This window comes from Mesoplodon mirus (genome assembly GCF_964341445.2).
Source record: "Mesoplodon mirus genome assembly, chromosome: 1".
NCBI classification, from domain to species: domain Eukaryota; kingdom Metazoa; phylum Chordata; class Mammalia; order Artiodactyla; family Ziphiidae; genus Mesoplodon; species Mesoplodon mirus.
The window spans coordinates 8233076-8257715 of NC_138976.1; the positions used below are offsets into that span (position 1 = coordinate 8233076).

At 57.3% G+C, this 24640-nt stretch overlaps 1 protein-coding gene across 1 annotated transcript in view; it reads left to right on the top strand.

The window, feature by feature from the left end:
* Positions 1–1343: 1343 nt before the first annotated feature.
* NIBAN2 (niban apoptosis regulator 2) overlaps positions 1344–24640 on the top strand; it is a 51688-nt gene continuing 28391 nt past the window's right edge. Inside the window, exon 1 of the mRNA XM_082613015.1 lies at positions 1344–1602. Coding sequence (XP_082469141.1) covers positions 1548–1602 — 55 coding nt within the window. The 5' untranslated portion in view covers positions 1344–1547. The remainder of the gene's footprint in view (positions 1603–24640) is intronic.

Here is a 24640-nt window from a genome sequence, read left to right on the forward strand (position 1 = left end):
TTGCAGAGGGCCTAGCAAGCAGGCATTTATCACTGAATGCATGAAGAGGGCCTAGATCAGCGGTGCCCAACATTTTTGGCACCAGGGACCCGTTTCGTGGAAGACAATTTTCCACAGACTTGGCCGGGCAGTGCGATGGTTCAGGAAGTAATGCGAGTGACGGGGAGCAGCAGATGAAGCTTCGTTTGCTCCCCCGCCGCTCACCTCCTGCTGTGTGGCCCGGTTCCTAACAGGCCACTGGCCTAGATCACATTAGTCAACTTCAAACTTACCTTCTGTGGCGCTGACAGGACTGAAGCACCCGTGCTCAGTAAAGTTAATTTTTTTTATCATCATTTTCTGCCATGTCTCTCACTTACAGTAAGAGCTGTCCAATTACAGGGTGGGGCACGCTGACAAGTTAAGTACTCAGTCATTGGAGTAAGCAAGCAGAAACTGGGTGACGTTTGGTATGCAGTACAGGAGGTCTGAGCATCAGCAGCCAAAGGATGACCTCTGCTACCCCAGTCCATGATTTGGGGATCCCAGGGGTTAACCTGTCTCCTCTACCAGCTTGGGGGATAGTGTGGGTAGAATTGAAACACATTCCCCTGCTACCCGTGACCCAATCATGCCCAGCCCCGCAGGCCCGGTACCCAAAGTCCACGCTGGTCCGTGGGTTTTGAATCTGAGTCTTTTACAAACTGTAAAGTACTTTTTTTTTTCTACTCCTGACTTGCCCTGTCTCACAAACCACTTCCCAACTGAAGTACCCATATGCCGAGCCTGAGGAATGTCCGCCTGGCACTGGGACCAGGGGTGCCTTTGGGCTGGAGCCTTGCCTGCCACCTCCCTTTTCCCTGCACTATTGTGCAAGACAGGAGGGCACACCTTCTGGGGCAGGTCGGATCAAGGCCAGGGAACTTCCTGAGGGCTGGCGGCGGCGGGCGGGGCTGGGGGCAGGAGAGCAGGGGCGGGAGGAGTGCGCCTAGGCGTCGCCTACCGGTCCCCTACGTCCTCCTCGGCGTGATTCTCTTCCCAAGCGGGTCGGGGAGGGGGTGACACTCAGGCTGGAGCCCCCCAGGCACTCCCGTTCTTTCAGATGCCCCCAGCAGCCCCATCTCTTTCTTCGTTTTGATCACGGTCCGGTGCGCCTCCCTCTGCGTCTCTCCTCGGTCTCTCTTTCTCCGACCTTCTCTTTGTTTCCGTCTTGCGGGCGGTCCCGGCATCCCCGGCCCCCTGCCCCGCCCGCCAGCCAGCCCGCCAGCCCTCCAGCCCGCCAGCCTGCCAGCCACCGACGGGGGGGGCGGGGCTCAGATCCAGGGGCGTGGCCTGGTGGGGCGGGGCGGGCGCGGTGGGGCTGCTGGGTCGCGGGCTGGGGCGCGAGGCGGAGGCGGTCAGCGGACTGACGCTGCTAGAGCCGAAGCGCGAGCCGGGCGAGGCCGCAGCCAGGGAGGACAGGAGCGGCGGGAGCAGGGTTGGCCGGCTCCATGGCGCCAGTGGCGCCCGTCTGAGCAGCGCGGGCAGCGGCAGGCGGCGGCCGGATAGGGCCGCGGCTCTTACTCACCATGGGGGACGTGCTGTCCACGCACCTGGACGACGCCAGGCGCCAGCACATCGCAGGTGAGTCCCGCGCAGCGCAGCGCGCGCAGGGGGTCCGGCGGGGAGCCCCCGGCCACGCCCCCATCCCGGCCAGCCTGCCGGGGTCTCGGGAGAGTCAGGCCCCGGGCAGGGCGGGAGTGGCTGGGTGACCAAGATTGTTGTCCAAGCTTGTTTCTTCTACGTCTGAGCGCCCCTTCCCGGCCCCTTCTGAGGCCGCCCTTCCCCCTCCCGGGGGGACTCGAACTCCCGCCCACCCCTTGGAGCCGGGTCTCGTCGGATCCCCCAACACACTACCGCAGTAGAGCGATGGGAGGGGTCGCAGCCTCCCCTTAACCTTGGGTATCCCCGCCCGGAAGCGGTCCAGGCCCACTCGGCCAGCGTGTCCTGACCTTCCCTAGCTGTCCCAGTCTCCCGCTCGCCCTGGCCCCAGCCCCAGTACACGTGGCCGAGGCTTCCAGGGGATTGTCCCATCAAGGCCTGAGACTGAGCCTGGGGAGTGGGCTTAGGATAGATGGGATACACAGGAGGGGTGGGTCAGAATCCCTGTCCTTGGACTCCGGCACAGCAGGGTGCTTCTGCTGGCAGCTTGTTTAGGGGGCTGGGCTGGTCAGGGCCGGAGCCCAGCCTCCTCAGCCCCCTCCTTCAGCCACATCTGCACAGTGGCCACTTCTCAGAAGAGCAGCTGCCCCCTCCCCACTCCCTGGGGAAGCCCAGGGACTGCAGCAGGGTCCTGGGTTCCTCCTCCCCAAAACTCAGAGAGTGGAGAGAGAGGGTGAGACCCTCTGGCTGCCTGGGAAACTCAGTTCTCCGTGAGGCTGCCTGGGTGGAACCCTAGCATCTGTTTCCCAGCCATGAGATCTTGGACAAGTCTCCTAATGTCCTGGCCCCTCACAGTTTTCTCCTCTTCGAAATGGGGTGAATGATTTCTTCCTTATTAATAGACTTAAGTGAGCTAATTCACGTAGCTTGCTTAGCACAGCCTGGCATAGAGGAGACCCCAGTGCATGGGGTGCTGGTCCATGTAGGATGGAGGGGGAAGCCTATGGAAAGAGGAGGCCATTCCTCTTGGCTGAATCTGCCTTTCTCTGTCTGGTGGACCCAGAGCACGGTGTCCGCCTACACTTATCATGATGTGTCCTGCAGTTCTCTAGAGTTTCAGAAGCTGTGTTCTGCCACTCACACCCCTGGAGAACAGGAACCAGGGGTCCCTTAACGCCGGGTTCCCACCCCAGCTGGGCACAGAGGTTTGTCCTGTGACTGTGGTCCTGGGCTCACGGCCTGAGATCCCCCTTTGTGCCAGGCCTGGGCCCGGGCCCAGTGGTGAGGGTGATGAAGAAATGAGTCAGACCCTCTCCAGCGTCAGACCAGCAGGGGGTTAAGTCCTGGAATACTTGCTTGTAGGACAGGCCTGGACTCTGGGAGGAGGAAGGCCTGGGCGGAGTCTTCCTGTCCCCTCCCTGTTGGTGGCAGCCTCCTGGGCCTCTGTAACAGTCCATCCATTCACGACCTCCTCTTGGGGCCCCTCACCCGGCCTGGTTGGGGTGTGTTGCGCCTTCTTTGGTGGGGTTTTTCCTCCCTCCACACCCAGCCCTGGCTCTCCCCCTCTTCCCACCTCCTGGGCTGAGAACTGCCACTTCACAGGAGAGGAGACTGAGGCCACAGAAGGTGAAGTGTCCTCCCCTGGACAGGGTTGGGTTTGTTTTGTGGATGCCAGGCTTGGTGGAAGAGGGCTGTGCCCACTCAGAGCCTGCTGGCCTCTTTCTTCTCAACACTTCAGTGCTATTAATAACCCTCCTTAAATGCCTCAAATTCCTGGTCCAGACTCACCTGAGGGAGCTCCTGCAGTACCGGGTGGGAGGGGAGGAAACCAGCAAGCTTCCAGCCCCCTCCCACAGAAGGGAGCTGCCTCGGAAATCTCTGTTGTGGGGAATGGGGGCGTGCTTTGCCACCTCCAGTGATCCTCGAATCCTCCTCACCCCACCCACGGAGCAGCTAGAGCAGCCAACACTTTCCTGCAGGACAATTAAAATTCCAGAGCCCTTCCGACCTAGGGATCCAGGGCTGCCCCATAGAGAAGTCAGCTGTGCTCCGAGCTCCGAGGCCTGTTCCTGGTTGGGTTCTGTGGCTTGGCCAGTGGCTCCCCAGGATTTGCACCCGCCTTGAGGAGGTGAGCAGGTGAGTGCCAGCCTGCAAGTCCTGGCAGGGGTCAGGCGCGCTCCTGCCCATGGTGCTGTTTTGCTGTCACGGCGCCTTTCATCCTGGGATTTCAAAGCTCCTGGCAAGCAGGGGCTTGTTCTCACACCAGCGGCCCCGTGGGGCTAGTGGCAGGATGATTCTCTTCCTTCTTTCACGAGGGAGTTTGTGTGGAGGAAGAACCCTGGCCTGGGAGCCAGGAGGCCTGCGTAACCTCAGGCAGCCGCTTACTTAACTCTCTTCAGTCTGTTTCTCACTGTGATTGAAAGGGTGTCTTCCCTGCGGGCCATAGTCCCTTCCAGCTCTGAGGGCCTAACCATCCCAAAGTTTCCCCACAAATCTCCTCAGATTGAGCCAGCTCAAGGTCCCAACGTTGACTCCACAGCAAGTTAGCTGGCATGACCTTGGGCCAGCATCTAAATCTCAGTGTTCTTATCTGTAGAATGGGAATAATGAGATAATGCAGGTCAGAAACTTGGCCCAGTGCTTGGGGCATAGTAAGTGCTTAGCAAACAACTGCCATTATTATTGAGATTGTTCTTTACCCTCTGTTCTTGAGAGTGGCCAGGTGTTTGGAGTTTGAAGCAAGCAACTAACTGCAGCTGTGGTTTAGGTCCTGTTTCTCCGAGGTTTGTCCAGTCCCTGGGGTCAGGGTTGATGCTGGTTTCTGGGATGCAGGAATCCACCTGGGTTTTTAGAAACCTTGATTACCTTCTGTGTTGGCATATGTGTGAGATGGATGTGGGCTATCTGGAGTGGGTCCAGAGAGCAGTGAGGGGAGGACCCATATGACAAGGAAAGAACTAAGACATGGAGAGGTGGGGGGTAGGGTTAGGCCAACTCACACCTTCTACCTGGCACAGAGGCCAGGACAAGAACAAGAGTGGAAGTGCTCGCTGGCTCCTATCAGTGCTGTAAGAGGGATTCTTTGCATATGGTCTGAGCCACATAAACCAAGATGGAGCAGGTGAGGGAGTGAGCTCACCGTTGCTCGAGGTATGCAAGTAGGGGCTGGGTGCCGTGCCCTTGGCAGGAAACCTGGCCCTGCTTGATGTGGGTCAGGGGGATGAGGGCTCTGCCTCAAGGACGTACTTGAAAGACTCAATCATTGCTCCAGAAATTCTGTTGATCAAGATGAAATTGTGGGGGCCAAGGAACCGCCCCCCCCGGCACACACACGTACACACAGTGCCCTTAAGGTTTATTATCCGGGAGCGCTTGTGCAGAAGTTTGCCAGGGCCTGCGCTCCTCCCTTCTGCCAGCCTCACCTTTCCCCTTGCTAATTCTGTTTTTAAATAGCAGCTTTATTGAAACGCAATTCACCTGCCAGCCAATTCACCCACTTAAAGTGTACCATTCAATGGTTTTTTGTATATTCACAGTCGTGCAACCTTCCCCACAATCGATTTTAGAACATTACGTCACCCATCAGAGAAATTCACCACCCATTAGTAGTCACCCCCGCTTCCCCCTCAGTCCTTCCCAACTCGAGGCAACCACTGCTAATGTCGTCTGATTGCAAAAGTTAACACACACGCAAGCAATGTGGGAGTGGAAAATGCAGAAAGCAGAGCTCTTCCGTCTTCCTCCCTTCAATCCCACTGCCCAGAAGAAATCCCTCAAGATTGGTGTGTCACTGTTTCCAAACGCCCATCTGTGTACATACACATTTAACTCTGTTTATAAAAAGAGGTCCAATTATATGTTTCTGTGGTTTGACTTGTTTCACTCCATATATTATGGATACCCTTCCATGTCAGAACACATGAGTCTGCCTTCTTCTGTGGGTGGGTTTCTTTCTGTGCGTGGCAAGGTTTATTTACCCAGACCCCTGTTAACCGACGTTGAGTTTCCAGTGTTTTGCTCGTAATCACGGTGCTGCCCGAACCTCCTTGCACACATCCAGCACCAGGTTCCGGTGTCAGAGCGGCCTCAAAATGGAACTCCTGGGTCACGTTTTGATGTGTTGACACAGAGCCTCTGAAAAGACTGTAAACATTTGACACTCCCTCCTGACAGCATGTGGTACTTCAGTACCAAGTATTATCACCCCTTTTGACAATCAGATATGAGAAAAGGGGTATCTTTAATTTATTGAACAGAATAGTTAATATCTTTCCTCCAAGTTGATTTTAAAAACCTGCCTTTCCTCATTCGGGCAGTGGTTGAAGGTCCCAGGAGTTTAGGGGTGGGGGGGGTCCGCATTTGGCCACCCCCCAACCCAGGTGCGTGGCTTCCTGGATGAAGGAGCCCAGGCTGGCCGGAAGCAGTGCTCCCCCCTCCATCGCCCCCCCTCCCCCGTGCTGCCGCCCTTAGCCAAGGTCTGGGTCAGCCCCTGGGGGTAAAGCGTCTGGGGATTCTGCCCTGCTCTTGTGTCGTCTTACATAACGTGCTTTTGTTGGCGTTGACCCTGCCCTCCCCCTCCATCCAGCCTCCACTCCGTCTGTTCCTTTCCCACTGCTGGGGCCTGAGCTCCGGCCTCGCCTGCTCAGAGCTGCCTCCCGTCTCACCCCTCCATCCTTCCCACACACGCTGCCAAAGAGACCTTTCTAAACCCAAACTGGGCCATGGGCCTCCCTTCCTGCCGCCTGAGGAACGAGGGTTAGAGACAAAATTAGGAGTCACTCGCCACCATCCCGCAATAACTTTATTCTTTCGTGGTATTTCCCTTCTGTGTTTATTACACATCGCTGAGACCATGACTCAATTTGTGCCTTGCTCCTTGCACTAAACGATTCATAATAAACATCTCTCCCAGGTCATTAGACCCTCCCTGGAAGCGTCGTTCAAAGCTACATCTTGTTCCACCTGAGGCCATCCATGCAGACGTTTTTCTTAGCCTTTCCCCTAATGTAGGACATTGCCATGCTCCACTGTGACCAAATAGGTGGTTTTCAGGGGCAAACTGAGTCACTGTGTTTGTTTCCTTTCCGGCTCTGGTCAGCTTCCCTGCTGAAGACAGACTCATCCTCTTGTCCTACTCCCCCTCCGCACCCCCCAGCCTGCTTCCACCAACCTGGGCGTTTCAAGGGAGGCCCGTTCCTGGGAGGCCCAGACACCTCTGAGCATCTTTCCTTGGGAGCGGGCTCAAAGGAGCTGCCCGTGAGCTGGGGACACGGACTGATGCCCATGGCGTCTGGGTGTGACCACGTAGGTCCTGCCGCTTCCCCAGCCTGCAGCCTGCAGGGAGTCTACTGATTTGTCTCCTGCCTGAGGATGGTAGTTGATGGAGTGCACCGCCCCGGCTCTGAACCTGTAAGATTAGCCATTGTTTAACCGAGCACTTACTCTGTGCCAAGCCTTCCTTTGTTTCTTTGCATCTGAACCCTCCACCTCCCTCCCCAGCATTTTACAGGCCATGGTTAGGGGCGCGGGGGCAGTGCAGGTTAGTGGCAGGGGCCAAGTGGAACAGCGGCATGTGTCAGAGACTGGGTTGCACACATCTGTCCTCCTGTCTTTACTCGGCCGGACTCAAGTCTGCCTTTGGCCAGTCCTGCCCGCCTGCTGGCGCCCCCCCACCTCCTCCGCAGGCAGAGCTCATGGCTCACTCCAGCCCGGGTCTCCTCGTAGCATCCTCCTGCGGTCGGTCACAGAAATTCCTGAGCTGCTTTTCCTTCTCCTGCCCCGCCCCCACTGACTTCCCTGCCTGAGGAAGAAGGGTTTTCTGTGGAAGGTGCTGGGCCGAGTGTGAAGGAAAGATGAAGGCAGATGCCGAGGTTTCAATCCCTCGAGGGTGGAGCGGAGCCATACCCCTCTTCTGATGGAATCTAGGGCTGGAGTCACGGAACACCGCAATCGTCTGATCTCCCAGATTTTAAAACTGGAAGAACAGGAAGTGCCCATCTCTCCAGGGCACCTGGTTCCACCCCTGGGAACCATCTCGGTTTGGAGATGTGCTACCTCTGGCCTACAGAGGTGAAGGGACCAGCCTGGTGACACAGTGGATGGTAAGTCAGAAGGAAGCAGGGAGTCCAGAGGTCTGGGCAAGGCTGTGCGTTCAGACTGCTTGGGTGCGAGTCTGAGCTTTGCCACTCTGGTGTTTGGGGACAGGTTGGCCACCATCTCTGAGCCTCAGTGTCTTCCTTCCGTTAAAGAGGATGAGAGTGCTGGCTTCTCAGGGCGTAGAATCAAGAGTGACAGCCCCTGCACAGCGCAGCACGGGGCTGGTGAGTGGTGAGAACACAGCGCGTGGTAGCCCCAGGATGCCACCTGGAGGGAGATGGGCCAGGTCTGTCCTGTAGCCTCAGGCACCCAGACCCCTGCCATGTGTTCCAGGAAGTTGGCATGCCCCAGGTTGAGGAGCACCAGCCTGTGGCCCTGGACATCTGCAGCGGTCAGCAGGCACCTGGAGGGTGGTGAGATGGGCTGTGGTCACACAGGAGAGTCAGTCAGCAGCATTGCCTACTCTGTGTCCGATGTTGGGCAGGGCCCAGGAATGAAGGGACAAAAGACAGATAGGAACACACACACACCCTTGCCTGGCCACGTGTCCAGAATTATTTGCTTGATCTGGGTCTTGAGCCTGGTCCTGTTGACTGTTTGCTGTGTGACTCTGAACCAATGGCTATGCCTCTCTGTGCCTTTTCTTCCCATCTGTGACCCCCAAGACCGGTATCTACTTATGAGAGTTCTCTGTCTCTGAAAACCTTTTCCTAGTGGTCTTAGGTACCTTCTAAAGGCAGGGCTGGGTGGGTTTGGATGTAAGAAGTTGAGGGAGAGGGTCGCCGTCTGCATGCCTGGGAGAGCCCACAGGCATGTGATGAGCTCTTGCCCCAGACACACTTGGTCATTCTTTTATTCATTCAGTCAATAATTACTGAGCTCCTACTGTGTGCCAGGAACCGTGCTAGACACCAGGGACACACTGATACCCAAACTCTGACACAGCCCCTGCCCGTGTGGTGCTGCCTGGCTGGCTGTCCCTCTTCAGGGTAAGGAGTGTTCTCGGGGCGGGGGGGCGGGGGGGAGACCTTCAGCAGGAAAGTGTGAGAGGGGAACTGGCCCAATGGGTGGGTGGGGGGTGGGGTGAAGAGGAGAGAGCCTCATAGGCTGGCCCTGAAGAAGAGGGGACTTTGTCCTGAGTGTCCTGGGGAGGCCTAGGAGGGTGGGTGAGAGGAGAGCCCAGTGGTGAGTGGGGCCCAAACCAGTGCAGATGGGGTACAGTCAGGGGACGTGTGTGTGTGTGTGTGTGTGTGTGTGTGTGAGTGTGAGTGAGTGAGTGAGTGAGTGAGTGAGTGAGTGAGTGATGGAGCAGCCAGGCCTTGGTGATGGTGATGTGTGAGGTTGGGAAGATCTGGTGCCTGTTCTTGGCCCTGTGGGATTGATGGACCCCCCCCATAGGCTGTTTGACTGAGGTAGCCAGGGGTCCTAGCTGCCTCTGCTCCCATTCCTTTGATGACAGGAGACTCACTCCCTTCCTCAGCAGCTCTGAGTATGAGAACCTTTGCTTCCGGGGGCAGAGTGGAAAGAGGGTGGGCCTGGATTCTGAGGACCTGGCTTCGAGATCTTGTCTCAACTGCCCCGTCATTTGGCAGGTGCCTTCCCTTCCCCTGGCCTCAGTTTCCTCATCTGTAAAGTGGGCCTAAGGTAGCCCAGATGTGCTCGGTCATTGTGAGGGATCAACGAGATGATGTGGGCAGTGCTGACTCCTGTTATGACCAGTCATTACTGTTGCGCATCGTCCTCGATAGGACACTGGCCGAGGGAGTCCTTCCTCTCGGGAACAAAAGTGCAGGGCCTGGGCCAGGGTGCAGGGTCCACCTGCAGGGCCAGGGGCTCCAGTGGGTAACCAGGCACCCAGGAGGGGCAGAGGAAAAATGAATTGTGGTTTGGAAACTGTGGACCCCACTTTCCCACCCACACATCTGTGGCCAAGCCAGCCGCAGCTGCGGTCCTTCTCCCCACGCCTGACAGCTGTTTGTGTCCAGCCAAGTTTGTGAAGCCAGAATCTTCTAGAAGAGGAGTCCCTTGGGCAGGAAGCTACTCACCCTCTTGTGCTTTATTTACCTGCCTCGAATCCTTCCCACCTGCCAGGAGCCATTTATAGGTGCAGCCTGGGAGGCAGGAGTCTCAGGGCTGGTGCCAGGTGACCTCTGGTAAGTCCTTCTTCCTCTCTGGCCCTGTTTTGCCAATCTGTGCAATGGGCACTAGCACAATCTCTAGTGCCCTCCTGGCTCTGACCTCTTGGGAGCCTGTGGGCCTTGGGCTGTGTTGAAGGCACAGAGCGGGTGCCCAGCGGTTATTTATTGTGCGATGCCATCTTGCTGTGGAGGGAAAGAGCCCGCTCTGAAACCTGTCTTGTGCTGGGCCTGAGCTGGGTGGTGGGGATGAAGCAGTGACGCGAGCCCTGATCTCAGGGACTCATGCCATCCAAGATGCTTCCATCAAGCTGAACGCAATGTGGTTTGTGTTACAAAGACGGTGGATCTTTATGTTTTCTAAAGTGCATGTTAGTTTTAAATTTGGTCAGCCCAACTCAAGAGGCAACATGTCTGGCCTTGACCTGGAGGCAACTGGCTTCTGCCAGCAAAGGCCCCGTGGCCTTGGGCAAGTTACTCTCCACCTTCAGTAAAATGGAAGGTGATCCCTGCCTCTGGGGCATGTGAAGATTCTGGGAGGCTGTTGCTCCCGGCACATGGAACCCGCTGGGTAAACGGCAGTTCCATTTAGCTGAGTCCTTGGGGGAGCAGTGTCATTTGCCCGCCAGGGATTTTAGGAATGATGGGACCTCCAGAGGGGAGTGGGCTGACAATTGCACTTCTGTTTCCATTTTTGTTTTTTGTTTGTTTTTTTGGAAGTGTTCTCTGGAGAGGAGTGGGAAGGGGAGAAAAGAGAACAGGGCTGAAGCTTTGGGGAGTCTGGGCCCCACTGGGCTGCGGAGTTGCGGTTAGCATGGAAGGTTCGCTCGCGGCCTGGCCTGCTCAGGCCACAGATCCCCCTTTCCCTGAGTTTGGAGCTTGCTGATGGGCCGTGGCTGCTTTCCTTTTCTGGCCCAGACCTCCCTGCTTGCCAGGAAGGACCCTTCGCAATCCATCTGACCAATCCCCTCCTCCATTTCATAATTGAGTAAACTGAGGCCCAGAAAGAGGAAAGGACATTCCCAGGGTCTCAGAGGCTGCAGACCTGGGACGGGAACCCAGGGCCCTTTCCATTCCTGGACACCCCAGGCAGCAAAGGCTGGTCAGGAAGGAGCAATGGGCCCGGGTGGGGCTGTGAAGGTTATAATTTTGAAAACTGAGTAAACAAACAAGCCCTCTATGAGAGAAGCGGCCCTGTGCTGGCCTCACAGATAGGCCTGTGTCTGAGGAGACAGCCCAGGCCTGTCCACATGCAGACAGCTAGGTGGTGTGGAGGATTAAAAAAAGCCAAGCTACCTTCCCCTCCAGCCCCACTGCCATATTTCAGGCTGCCAGGAAAAGGAGTGGGGAGAGGCCTGATCCCTCAGGACAACCACTACTCAGCCCGGCCGAGGGCAGCCCTCCGGGCTCTGCTCAGCATAGTCACGGCTCACTGTGGGGCTTTGGGCAGGGGGCTTCCCCTCTCTGGGCCTCAGTTCCCCCGTCTCAAAAATGGGGCGATTCCATCTCAAGGAGGGTGGCTGGGGGGTACGGGGTGGGACACGATTTGGGCCGAGTGGCTGAACACAGCAAGCCCTTTCTCTCACCCTGACCTGAGTCTCTGTGGTCAGAGGTGAGGCCCCCTTCTCAGGGCAGAAGGGTTACTTTCTCAGGCCTGCCTGCTCCTGGGAGACAAACCTCCACTCCGAGTCGGGCTGTAGCAGGCCACCCAGCTCAGCTTTCCTGTTTTCCTGTTGAAATTGTGGCAGAATCTGAGAGGAGGTGCTTCTGGGGCCTGCCCTACAGGCTGGGGGCCGGGCCGCGGTCAGGCCTGGAGCCCCACAGGGTGGGGCTCAGCAGACTTCCTGTGTGATTAGGGGCAGAGCCCCTCGCCTCCCCTCCCCTCTTCCTGAGCCCCCTGTGTGGCTTCTGAGGGTCCAGCGCCGTGGAGGGGAGCTCGGCCTAGCCTCCACGCTGGGCCTCATTTTCCACCGGGGTTCAATGAAGGATTTGGGCGAGAGCCTCTTGCGGGTCCTCTGGGCCAAGTTCTAGGCCCTGAGAGGCCTTGCAGGACCCACGGACTAAGCCTGCAGCCAGGAGTGCTGTTCCCTGGACCCACTCGTGGCAGGCTGGGTGGGGGCCTCCTCCGGGAGCCTCATGTGGCTGTGGTCCTAGGTTCTTGTCCGTGATACGAGCACTACAAGGCAGACAGTGTGGCCTCGAGGGACAGAGCTGGCTCCACTAGCTACTAGCCAGGTGCCCTTAGGACAGTTACTGTGGCTCTTGATGCCTTGGTTTCACCAGCTGTAAAATGGGAATGATAATACTACTACTTCCCTTATTATATTGGATATGCTTTTAATGTAAAGGTTAAATTGCATTATGTGCATTTATCAGTTACATTTATGCATATTTAACACAGTGCCGGGCATAGTAAATGCTCAATAATCAATAGCTATAATTAAAATTTGTTACTTTAAATTAATTCCTTAGCAGCGAATGAATGAGTCAGTGTCCTGCAAGGTTTCCATCTCGCAGCACAGGGACCTGAAGCTATTTGGATGAAGGGTCTGGTGGGTGCAGAGAGTGCGTTAGGGGGTGTGGAGGGGCGGGGCAGACGTGGGCAGGGGCACAGCCCTGGCTGGTTCTGACTTCCCCTCTGCCCGTCTGGAAGGAGTGTTTGCCCCCACCTTGGTCTGAGACCACAGGCCTGGTGTGCGTGCAGCCGCGCGCACACACAGCTTCCTCTCTCCTGGCGTGTATTCCTCTCAGTCTGACTCACTGGCTTTGAGTCTTTTGTTCTTGTCCTTGAGCCCCAAGGGTGAGGCCTGGAGAGGCAGGGCCCAGGGACTTGATCTTGGGTGGGCCAACCCTCCCCCTGGCTCCCGACCCCTCTGGGCTCTGGGCCTCTGGGACTAAGCCCTGGTGTGACAGGCTGGGGATGGGACACCTGGGTCCTGGCACCCCGACTGACTCACTGTGCATCAGGCGCAGGGGCACACCTTGACTGAGGGCCCGCTGTGTGCGTGGCACCCAAACCGGGCTCGCCCAGGCCCTGCCCATGTAGAGTTCAAGGTTTGGCTGGGGGGCTGCCCTGAACAAGGGGTTACCGGCCAATCATTAATTAAATAGTTATCAGAGGGCACATCGTGATGAAACGACCCCGCTCCTAGAGAGCTCGCCCACGTGGGCCCTGTACCAGGCCCGGGAGGAGCTCGGCCGCCCGATCTCTCAGCGATGCCTGTTATTTGCCCTCCTGTCACATGAGGAAACAGGCTCCTGGTGGCCCAGGGATTCTCCCAGAGTCCTCCACGTGGCCCAAGTCCCTTCCCCTCTTGGTGTCTCAGTTCCTGGTCAGGAAAATGGGTCCGTCCAGGAGGGGTGCTGTGACAGGCCAGGGTCCTGCTGCTAGCCCCTCCCAGGGCCTGGGATGTCATCTGGCTTTTAGGACAATGACCACCAGCCTTGAGGACTGCATAGCCATTGAAAGTGAAGATGTGCTGTACGTCTGCAAGTATGTATGTCTGTGCAGGTGTAGAAAAAATATAGAAGGAAATTGATCAACATGTCAATAGAGATTTTGCAGGGGGTGGGTGGATGGATGAGACTCGGGGGTTCACACCGGGAAGTGGTGGATTGCTTCTCCAGCGTGGAGTCTCTCTGCGCCAGGCAGTGCAGGTGGGCATGGTGGGAACAGTGGGGCTAGAGGAGCGTGCTGTTCTCATCCAGCTGGGCGGATCTGTGAACCACCTGTCCTCCAACCCTTAGACACCCCACTCACTGCTCCGGCCAGGACATGGCCCAGGTCCCCGTGTGGTGCGCAGGCCCGCTGGGTGCTTAGAGCTGGACGTCGGCTGCTGAAGGTGTGTGAGGCGGAAGGCTGGGCTCGGGGACCCCTTTCTGCAGTGCTCAGGGCTCCCCCTCTGCCTTGTGGCCTCAGCTCTCTGTGTCTCTGTTTCCCCATTTGTAAAGTGGGGATGGCATAACCACCTCGTGGTGTTGTGAGCTTTATGACGGAAGCCATGCCTGGCGCCTGGCACGAAGTGAACCTTCAGAGCTGAGAGTTTCTGCCCTTGGGGTCCAGCGCCCCCACCAAGGTCAGGGCTTCCCTCCCAGAGGAGCCCTGGCAGGCTGGAGTTGAGCGACAGGATGCTATTAAAGTCAGGTCTTGGCAGTGAGCTCTGACCTCCCCCTCAGACCCACAATGGCTCCCACCTGCCAGCATCCAACAAAGGTCACCTCCTCAGCCCCTGGAGGCTGCACCTTTCAACTCTGAGCTTCCTCAGAGCACCCCCCCCCTTTTATTGTTGTTGTCATTACACAAGCAATATCTAATATCAAAGAAAAATTAGAAGATAAAGAGGAGTAACAGGAAGAAGATGAAAATCTACAGTGGGCTGTGGGCATCTGCATCCTGGTCATCCCCCTGAAGCATGTAGAATGGCTACAGAATATTCCATTATGGCCGCAATAGCCTGCCTTTTAACTTGCTCAGCCAAACGCCTATCACCGGGCACTTGGGTTGTTCCTGTTTTCCGTGGTTGCAGGCAGGGCTCTGTTGGACAGCCTTAATCATTTCCATGGGATTAATCCATCGATCCCAGCATTGTTTGAGAGCCTGCTCAGTGCCAGGTCGTGTGTGGGGCTGGGGGTGCCGGGTGGGGAGGCAACCATGGTCCTCATCCTCCCAAGGACCCCTTTCTGGGAGGAAGGACCCAGCATGGAACCCCCGCCGAGGTGGGGAGTGAGGGCATCTCTGGGAGCCAAGGGAGCGGCAGTGACCCAGACTTAGGGGGTCAGGGAAGGCTTGTTGGGGAAGGGGATGTCTAGGTGAGACCCAAGGCATGAAGAAAGACGAGTCATAGGTAGAGGGGCAGCTCTGCAGAGCCCCAGAGCTGAGAGAGTGCAGGTATTTGGGGGAAGCAGAATTGCCCAGAAATTGGTTCTTGCTGGCCATGGCAGCAGTACCACTCCCATGCACTACCCTTTGGTGGTGGTTTTTCAAAATGCTGGCACATCTGTCCCCCTCCGTGGGGCCGGGATCTTCCCCTAACGGGGGACACAGAAGCAGGGTGACTCGCCGGCCCCAGGTGAGAGTCCCGCAGACACACCCCGCCTCTGTCCCTTTACCTCACCCCAGGCTCAAGTGCAGGGCCTGCTCAGCTCCAATTTCCCAGGCCCTTTGCAGGTGCTGTATCATTTGACAGAATCTGCCAGAAAAGGAAACTGAGGATCTGAGCTTAGGTGACAGCTCGGTTTGCGTGATGGGGTGGTGACCTTTTCTGCTGCTGAGGTGTGACCTTGGGCTGGCCTGGCTGGCTCCAGGTGCGAGGCCCCACCTGTGTAGGAAGCGCCCTACTGGGATTGGCGAGCCCCTGGCAAACACTGCCTCTGGGGCTGGGAAGGGTCTGTCCCCAGGCCTGAGCTGGCCTTTCTGGAAAACCCCAACCTTTTCCTGTGTCGTAAGATGGCTGGGAGACCGAATGGAGGGCTCTGGTGTAATCTCACAGCCAGGGACAGGTTTTATGTTCTCGGTGCTGTGCTTGGTATTGTGGATAGGTCATGAATGAGACAGACAGGGTCCCTGTCCTCGTGGGGGAAACAGACACCAGTTAATTGTTAAAGCAAAGTTATGCTGATGACTAACGGGGTTCTGCCCTGAATGGGGGGAATGTGGCTGTCAGGGACAGTCATAGTCGGAGGAAGGCCTTGAGGGTTCAGCCCGATGGAGTCCAGCCACTTCACTGGACAGATGTGCTGGAGAGCCAGGGAGGGTGAGGGACTTGCCCAGGGTCACCCAGTCGTGGTCAGGTGCCCGGACTCAGGCCCCAGGGCTTTTTTTTTTTTTTTTTTTTAAATCTTTTGGCCGCACCATGTGACATGTGGGATCTTAGTTCCCCAACCAGGGATTGAACCCACGCCCCCTGCGTTGGCAGCACAGTGCCTTAACCACTGGACCGCCAGGGAAATCCCAGGCCCCAGTGCTCTTAACCCTGCATCACCGCCTGGAAATCTGGGCTTGGTATCTGTTATCACTGCCAGGGGAGACGGTGAGCCCGTCCCCACTCACCCTCACCTGACCCCCGGAGAAGCAGACACAACGTGGGCCTGTTGGCCGAGAGCAGAGTTTCCCATGAAGCACAGGTGGGGGGCATGCAGGCACCTGGAACAAGGAATGTGAAGCTGGCAGGGCCTCCTGGGAGATTTGCCCTTGTACCTTCCCTTCTGGGCCTGCTGGAGCCCGAGGAGACATGCAGCTGGTGACCCCGGGGTGGGGCAGGGCCTGTGTCCTTTGCTGGCTCAGGAGGGCAGCCCGCTGGAGTCTTGTTATTTGAATAAACTTTCCATCTTCTATCTGCATGAAGCCTCTCCATGCCGAGGGTCCCTGGCATTCCAGCCTGGGATTGGGTTTCCTTCTGGCCCAGCAGTGAGCACGTGAGTGAATTTTCATAGTGGCTCATCTTCCTTCTCCCTCCCTTCCTGGGCTGGTCTCCTTTTGCTGCTCCCTCCCTGCCTTGTGCCCTCTCCCTGCTCCCACCCCACTTCCCTCTGGACCCAGGGAGCCTGCACTGCAGGCAGCAGAGAGAGAGAGAGAGAGAGAGAGAGAGAGAGAGAGTGTGTGTGTGTGTGTGTGTGAGAGAGAGAGAGAGGGAGAGAGGGAGAGGGAGGGAGGGAGGGATAGAGCAATAGATAGGAGGATAGATAGACAGATAGATGGGCAGGGGGATGGACAGGGGCAGGCAGCAGCTTGGGAAGGAGGCTGACTTGGACTTAGTGAAAAGGATGGTGTCAGAGGGCACTCGGCTAATGAAATGTGCGGGATTTGTGTGTCTGTCTTTAGCCTTTTTTCTTTTTTTTTTTTTAAATTTATCTATTTTATTTTATTTATTTTTGGCTACGTTGGGTCTTTGTTGCTGAGCACAGGCTTTCTCTAGTTGGGCGAGCGGGGGCCACTCTTCATTGCGTTGTGTGGACTTCTCATTGCGGTGGCTTCTCCCACTGTGGAGCACAGGCTCTCTAGGTGTGCCGGCTCAGTAGTTGTGGCGCACGGGCTTATTTGCTCTGCGGCGTGTGGGATCTTCCCAGACAAGGACTCGAACCTATGTACCCTGCGTTGGCAGGCAGATTCCTAGCCACTGCGCCACCAGGGAAGTCCCTAGCCTTTTTTCCATTAGGCTTTGGCCAGAGTAACTGGCACTTATTAGTGATTGATTCTTATTAGAATGGCAGCTGACATTGATCGGGCTCTTACCAGCAGTCAGGCAGAGCGCCAGGCACTACTCACACATTCTCTTTTTTTTTTTTTTTTTTTTTCCGTACGCGGGCCTCTCACTGTTGTGGCCTCTCCCGTTGCGGAGCACAGGCTCCGGACGCGCAGGCTCAGCGGCCATGGCTCACGGGCCCAGCCGCTCCGCGGCATATGGGATCCTCCCAGACCGGGGCACGAACCCGTATCCCCTGCATCGGCAGGCGGACTCTCAACCACTGCGCCACCAGGGAGGCCCACTCACACATTCTCTTATTTGGTCCTCACAACAACTCTTTGAGGTGCATGCTGTTTTTACCCCCATTTTATGTATAAAGAAACTGAGGCTTGGGAAGTTCATGGTCAGTAGCAGAGCTGGGTCTGTCTGTGTTTTATCTTTTTTTTTTTGGCCCAACCTCGTGGCATGCGGGATCTTGGTTCCCCGACCAGGGATCAAACCTGTGCCCCCTGCAGTGGAAGTGTGGAGTCTCCATCACTGGACCTCCAGGGAAGTCCCTGTCTGTTTGTATTGTTACTGCTAACCTCTCTCCTGGGACAGAATCTTCTCCATAGCCTCCTTGCCAATTGGCCATCCAGCTTCTGCTTGTATACCTCCAGTGACAGGGAGCTCCCTACTCTCTAGGGGCCACCTGTCCCACCACTGGGCCCCTGAGATGGAAAGCCCCTTCTGGAGTCCTGTCTGCCGTGGGTGGGTCACTCGAGAACAGGCTCCATTTCGGCCGGGGCCTGGCTATGGCTGGCTTTCCACGGCATCTCTTTTCCTGAGACTTATCCAACTCTTTTGTTTTGGGAGTTGAGCTAGGTCCTCCCTTTTTTTTTCCCTTAACAGTCCTTACCTGGTACTCAGCCCTTTACAGCATCATTCGTCACATACTGAGCAAGCCTGAGCAAACTTGATGTTGAAACCACAGAGGTATTTTCATTAGCATTGATCTGGACGTCTTAGTCAATTCAATAAGGCAAGAAAAAAAGAGAGAGAGGTATAAATACAAGATACCAGGAAAGCAAGACACTGTGGTCCCGCCCTGGTGGAGTTCAAAGCACTTTCCCATCTAGCCTCGCCCTTGGCCTTGTCCACCCTGTGAGGCTACCTGTGGGAAGTGGAGGTTCAGAGAGACAAAGAAGTGGCCCAGCTGCAGTGCCGTGGAGCGGAGGGAGCTGTGGTCCACCGAGGTTTGGTGGCTTATGGTTTGTTGGGTGTTTGCTTTCTGAATCTTCATTGATGTTTCTCCGCCCACTTCTCCTTTCTGAATAGTTAACCTCTGAGGGACAAGGGCCCAGAAAGACTGGACCCCAAGTGTGTTACCTTCCCATCCTCTGAATGGCCTGCAGAGGGACCGGGTAGCTGCTGTTTTGATTCCACTTTTCTGGTCCCCATTTCATGGCATGAAACACATCACAGAAAATTGCCAGTGGCACGGGTGGACACACTGTGGGCTTGTGAAAGACCCCACTGCCCACCTGACAACTCATCCCCCGGCCACCGACACTCGGGCAGGTGGAACTCCTTTCAATTATTCAGGCATCATCATTGATAATACAAGCCCCACCTGCTCAGGCTCTGTGGCTTTACTCGTTTCATTGAATCCTTATGACAACCTGACGGGGGGCGCGGGCCGGGTACCATTGTTATTCCCATTTTTACGGCCCAGGAAACTGAAGTTCAGAGAGAATTAAGCCACGTCCAAAGTCCTACAGTCAGTGAGCAGTGGGGTTAGTATTTGAACTGAGATCAAATTCCAGAACCTTGACGCTACACTGTTCTGTGGAAGTGCCCTTCTCGACACAGGAAGGTACTCGGAGATGTTTGTGGAACAGATGAATATTTTCTCGCGTGTCTGAATCTGTGCAGTTCCTGTGTCTTCTGCTTGGCATGCTCTCCCTGCCCAAACCTCCTTCACCTTGCCAGCACCCCTTCATGTCTCGGGTGCCACCTCCTGCTGGAAGTCTTCCCCGATGCCGTGGGCTGGGTTAGCTGCCCCTCCTCTGGGTTCTGCTGCTCCCAGCCCCATTGTAGGTTTTGTTGACAGTCTGTCCCCCTCATTAGACAACAGGGAGTGGGTTTGTCTAACTCACTCCTGAATGCCCAGTGCCCCGTGGTTGATGAATGAATGAATGAATGAGGGCTACACAAAACCTTTCTCGGCCAGCACGGTGGAGCCCCAGAGACCCTCACTTATCCTTGGTGCTGCCCCCAGCTACCATTTTGGTTGATCCTGAGCTGACTGACGCGGACGTGGATTTCAGGCTGTCCCCAGCGCCTTGCCTCTTGGTGGCTGGTGGGAGGGGCTGGGTGGTGATGCTGGCTGTCAGGCTGGTCATGGAGGAGGGGCTCAGGCAGCGAGTTCTGCCTGGGATCTCAGGGTCTAACTCTAGTCTGGGTGCTATGGGGAAAGTTGGCGGTAGGCTCTCAAACGGGTTCGGGCCTGTGGTGGGCACCCGCCAGCGTGAGGGTGCCGTGGCAGAGTGCCCTGGGCGCCCGGTCCAGCCTCAGCGCTCTGCACTGTGGGCGGAGAGCAGATGTGTGTTGAGGGGCACCACGGCCTGGGGGCAGCTTTGACAGATGGCCAGGTCCCAGGCTGAGAGGGCTAAGGGCCACGTGAGCCTTATAAAGGTTCATGGCTGTGATCTTAACCATGCTCCAGTGGGCGTGGCAAGGAAGAAAAGAGCACGCAGGTGAGGGGTGTTGCTGAGAAGTCAGTAGGAACAGGTGAGGGATGTTGCTGAGAAGTCAGTAGGAACGGGGATTGGGTGTGAGCGGGATGGAGGTTAGTGTTTATAAAATCACCGTCACAGATCAGCCGCCTCTGTGCCCGGCCTGATGACAACAGCCGTACGAGGGAGAAGCTGATTATCGCCAGTGCACGGAGGAGAATACTGAGGCTCAGAGCAAGGCACCGGACCACGGAGCTGGGGTTTGTTCTGTGTCTGTCGGGCTCCCAAGCCAGGGCTCTCTGGGGCAGGAGGATGGGGGAAGTGGAGCGGGGTGAGCAGTCTAAGGAGGCTGGTCCTGCAGGCTGCTTTCAACCTTCCTTTGCATGCTTCATGGCTCTGTTGGCCTGGGGTGTGGCCTTGGCTGTGGCAGGGCCTGGTGCAGGACACCAGCCTCTGGAGACTAGTGAGAGTGGAAGTGGCGCAGGACAGGTGTGGGTGGGCCGGTCCTGCCCTGGGTTGGGGGTGCTGCAGGGGGGCCTTGGCGCCCCTTCTGCACCTGCCCCAGCTTGGGTCTGTGTTCCCAGGGAGCAGGCACTCCTGGGTCTGGGCTCCCAGAACAAGCCACCAACTGTCGGGTGCCCACAGCCGACACTGGGCTCTGCCAGGCGGGGAGGGAGGGGCTGGAGGGGATGAGAGGGCCTTTGTTTCCTTCTGTTTGTGTCAAGATGGGAATCGACTTCCTCCCACTAAGGCGGCCTCCTCGAGGTGTAAGGGCAGGGCAGCCCCTGGCGGGTGCGGGTCTGCGGTCTGCCTTTGGGGGTGGGGCATTTCCCTGGGCCTCCACTTCGCCCCCCCTTCCATCCCCCCTTCCTCTGAGCACGCTCTCCCACCAGACCTGGGTCGCTGAGCCGTGGTTAAATATTTGCTAACCGAGAAGAGCTTTAAAGGCAGCTTTGTAAGGGATCCTGGCCGGCCCCTCCTGGTCCCCCTGCCTTGCCCCAAAGCTGCCTTCGTGCTGGGAGGCCCGGCTAGCCTCTACCCTGCTCAGCCTCCCTCCCAGGCCCCCGGGGCCGCCATTTTGGCATCCGAAACTGGGTGACCTTCCACCGCGGGTGGTTCATTGAGCACTCGTTTGTCGAGCACCCGGCTGGGCCAGACGTCAGCCTGGCGCTGGGTCTCTGTGTCACCACCGCCCCCCTGCCCCCCCCCCAGACAGTCACGGTGGTTGCAAAAACCACCAAGGCTGTGGTGGTGGAGACTCCGGGGCACTGGACTTGTCCTGGCGGGGGTGGTCCTGAGGAGGTGACATCCAAGCCTGGGGAGGAGGGGGAGGAGATGGCCAGGCGGAGAGGGTGGGCTCTGGGAGAGGGATCCAGGCCAGAGACCCCAAGACCAGAGGCAATTTTTCCCACTGGGTGCTGAAGCCCCAGACTCCTCCCCCCAGGCTGCTCTCAGGAGGAGCTGGGCCACTGGCAAGGCTAGGGGGCCCTGGCTGCCTCTCCCCTACTCCCCCAGCCTTGGTTTCCCCATCTGTCCAATGGGGAGCTTGGACTTGATCTCAGAGTGCCCTTCCCAGGTCCGGTGGCCTGTTACCAGCGTATGTGCCTGGCCCATTAATGAGGGAACACGCTAGGGCAGGGATTCCACAGGTGCTAGAGGTTAAGATCACAGCCACGAACCTTTATAAGGCTCACGTGGCCCTTTGTTAGCAGCAAAACCAGCATGTCCTGAGGGTGCTTTGACTGTTAACGACAGAAGCTAACATCTCCCGAGGACCCCTAGTCACTGAGTGAGGAGGGAGGGGGAAACTATCACCTTATGCCCATTTTACAGACGAGGAAACTAAGGCCCAGAGAGGCCATTCTGAGCCCCGGGTTTGCTTCTTGCCTCGAGCTTGGCCCCAGAACACACCTGCCTCTGTGAGAAACCCACTCTCCTCTCCCAGGGCTGGTGCCGCGCTGGGCTCCTGGGATACAGACGTGACCGAGATGCCACCCTGACCTGGGGAGCTGCCAGGCGAGTTTGGAAATGTTGCCAGAGAGTCAACAGGGACTCCTGACTTGTGACTTGCACAGTTCTAGGTACTGGGGTAGAGTGGTGAACAGAGGCTGGCTTGGCTTCATGTCCTGGTTTTGCTCTTGCCTGTGTGATGTTGGGGAAATCACTTCACGTTTCTGAGCCTCCGTTTCCTCATCTATAAGTGGGTTTAACAATAAATCTGGGTGAAGGTTGAATGAAATAATGTTGACGATAATTGCTAACATAGATGGGAGCTGCCTTCGTGCCTGGCATTGGGCTAAATGTTACATGCATTAGCTCATGCCCCACTTATTATTATAATTACGTGCAAATGGGAAACTGCAAAGCATTGTGTTGGAGGAGATGATGTCTGAGTAGGGCCCTGAAGTCTGGCTAAGAGTTTGAACTGTGGAAAAGAGGAGGAAGGGAGCTTCAGGCAGAGGGCACAGCACAAGTGAAAGCGTGGAGGTGGGAAGGTGGGACATTGTGGGGGGAGGGAGGGATTTGGCGTGATGTGTTTGCGGGCGGCAGTGGGCCAGGCCCCGTGGCAGGTGCTGAGAATTCGGTGATGGATGAGCCTTGGTCTCTGGGGTCCAGCGAGATCCTTTACAAAGCGCTTCGCGTGACTGTCTCCGGTATGTTTCCACCGCCCAGAGAGCCTGGGTTCGAGTCCCAGCTTGGATTTGGGGTTCTCCACTTGACAGCTGGCTGGCCTTGGACAAGCCACTGGGCCTCACAACTTCTGTGTCCTCAGTGGGGGTGATACCTGTACCCACTTCCTAGGGCTGTTGCCAGGGCTCAAAGTGTGGCAAATCCCCCTGCAGGGTACTGGGCGTCACCAGCCGGCATTTTGCCTCACCAGGTGTGTGAGGCCGGCTAGGCTCCTTAGCTGCCCCATGCTTCTGTTTCCCCCTCTGTCCTCGGGGGTGATGAGGACCCTCCTTCTCGGGGCTGTCTTGATGTCCCACTTGAAGCACGGAGCTGGCGCACCATCAGGTGTCCATTGTTACCGGGCCTTGGCATGCTGGGGGCTGCTGGATTACAGAGTGAGGCTTTTCCTTGTTCATAACTGGCCCCAGGGAAGGGGTGACCCAGCAGAGGGTCCCTGCGGGGCACCTGAGGCCGGCAGGGAGGAAGGACAGCATGGTGCACGTTCTCGTGGCCCCGGGACCCAGCCGCGGCCCTGGCTCGGGCATCCCTTTCTGTGGTGAGGAATCTCTGGGGCGGGTGCGGAGCTGTGCTGCTCAGTGTGGGCGGCGGCTCCCCACCAGGGCGGGGCAGGGTCCCTGGCTCAGGACCTCTGCCTCTGGCCTCTCGCTCGGGGCTTCCTTCCTGTTCCTCCTTTGTGCCAGGTCCTGTCCCAGATGTGGTGGGTACTGCCTGGGGGTATGAGACAGGGCACAGGCCTTACCCACTGTGCAATCACAGGAGGAGGGGGAGGTCCCACCCAGCCTGGGGACCTCCCGGGGGAAGGGATGGTGCAGTGGAGAGTGAGAAGGGAGGGGTGTCCCTGACCCGGAGGGACCCCACGGGGAGGAAGGGCACCCAGGGGTCTGCGGGCACGCCGAGGAGCTTGATCTTTGTCCTAAAGGCAGTGGGAACCATGGAAATTTTTGAGCAGGGGAGATTCAGGGTGAGAGCTGTAACAAAGATCCCCGTGGTTCCTGTGTGTGGGAAGGATCAGAGGGAAACGGGAGCCGAGGGGGTAGAAATTTGGAGACCGTGGCAGGGGTAAGATGGGAGCGGCCTGGTGTGGAGGTGGGCTGAGCTGTACTGGCTTCTCGACCCGCCCCTGGGCAGCTAGGACACCCACCTCACCCTGATGGCCTTGCTCTGGGGAGCAGGACACGGCTGGGGTGGGAATCCTCTTGGCTCCAGAAGTCGGATGATCCTGGATCAGTCCCTTGCCCTCGCTGGGTGCTGTCCCCCTTATGGACAAGGACTGGCCTGGGCCGGGGGCACCCAGCTGTCGTGTCCCCTCCTGGCTCTTCAGGGTTCCAGCTGCTGGTTCAGGCTCTTCTCACGGGTGCGCTGCCAGTCCTCCTCTCCTGCTGGCTGATGGGGCTTGTCATTCCCTGCCTTCTGCCAGCTTCCCCCCCGGATTACAGGTCCTGAGCAGGAGCCCCGTCGGCCTTTCTGCTGGCGGCCACCCACAGGGCCAGTGCTGTGGGGCGCCCCAGGGGCTGGCAGTCTGGAAGGTGGAGGTAAGATGCATTTGCCCAAACTTTTGTTCCCTGTTAACACTCAGACTGTTCTGGGTCCATATAATTTATAAGCTGTGTGTCCTTGGAGGAATCACTTAAACTCTCTGAATTTCAGTTTTCTTCTATGTAAAGTGGGGACAACACATAGAGTAACTCGTGTAATGTGTAGCGCCATCGTGGGTCCAGAGGAGCTGCTGAGTAAGTGGCTGTTGCTGTTACGTGTTAGTAATAATAATAGGGGTGTTGAGCAGAAAGGCCCTGGGCCGGGCACTGAGGGCTGGCATGCCGACCCAGCTCTGTCAGGACATGCTGTGTGACCCTAGGAGAGTGTCACCACTGCTCTGGACCTCAAGCTTCCCTGGCTGTGCCAGGCAGGTGATGGAGATGGTGGTACTTCGGACAACTCTGTGACACAGGGAAACTCAGTCCCTACCCCTACTCTGCCTCTGCTGTCCCTTTGGCTCTGGGGTGGGTGGGGTTGGTATCGCCGGTCGCCTCCCCCACCTTCCTGTCCCGGGCCTGCTCCCCCAGGCTCTGGGAACCAGGCAGGCCGGTTGTGGCCCTGCCCCACTCTACAGGGTGCTGCCCTCCTGGTTTCAGTTGGCAAATCTCTCAGCCCTGAAACGGGCCGGGCTCGTGGGTGAGGTATGTCCCTGGAGCCCACT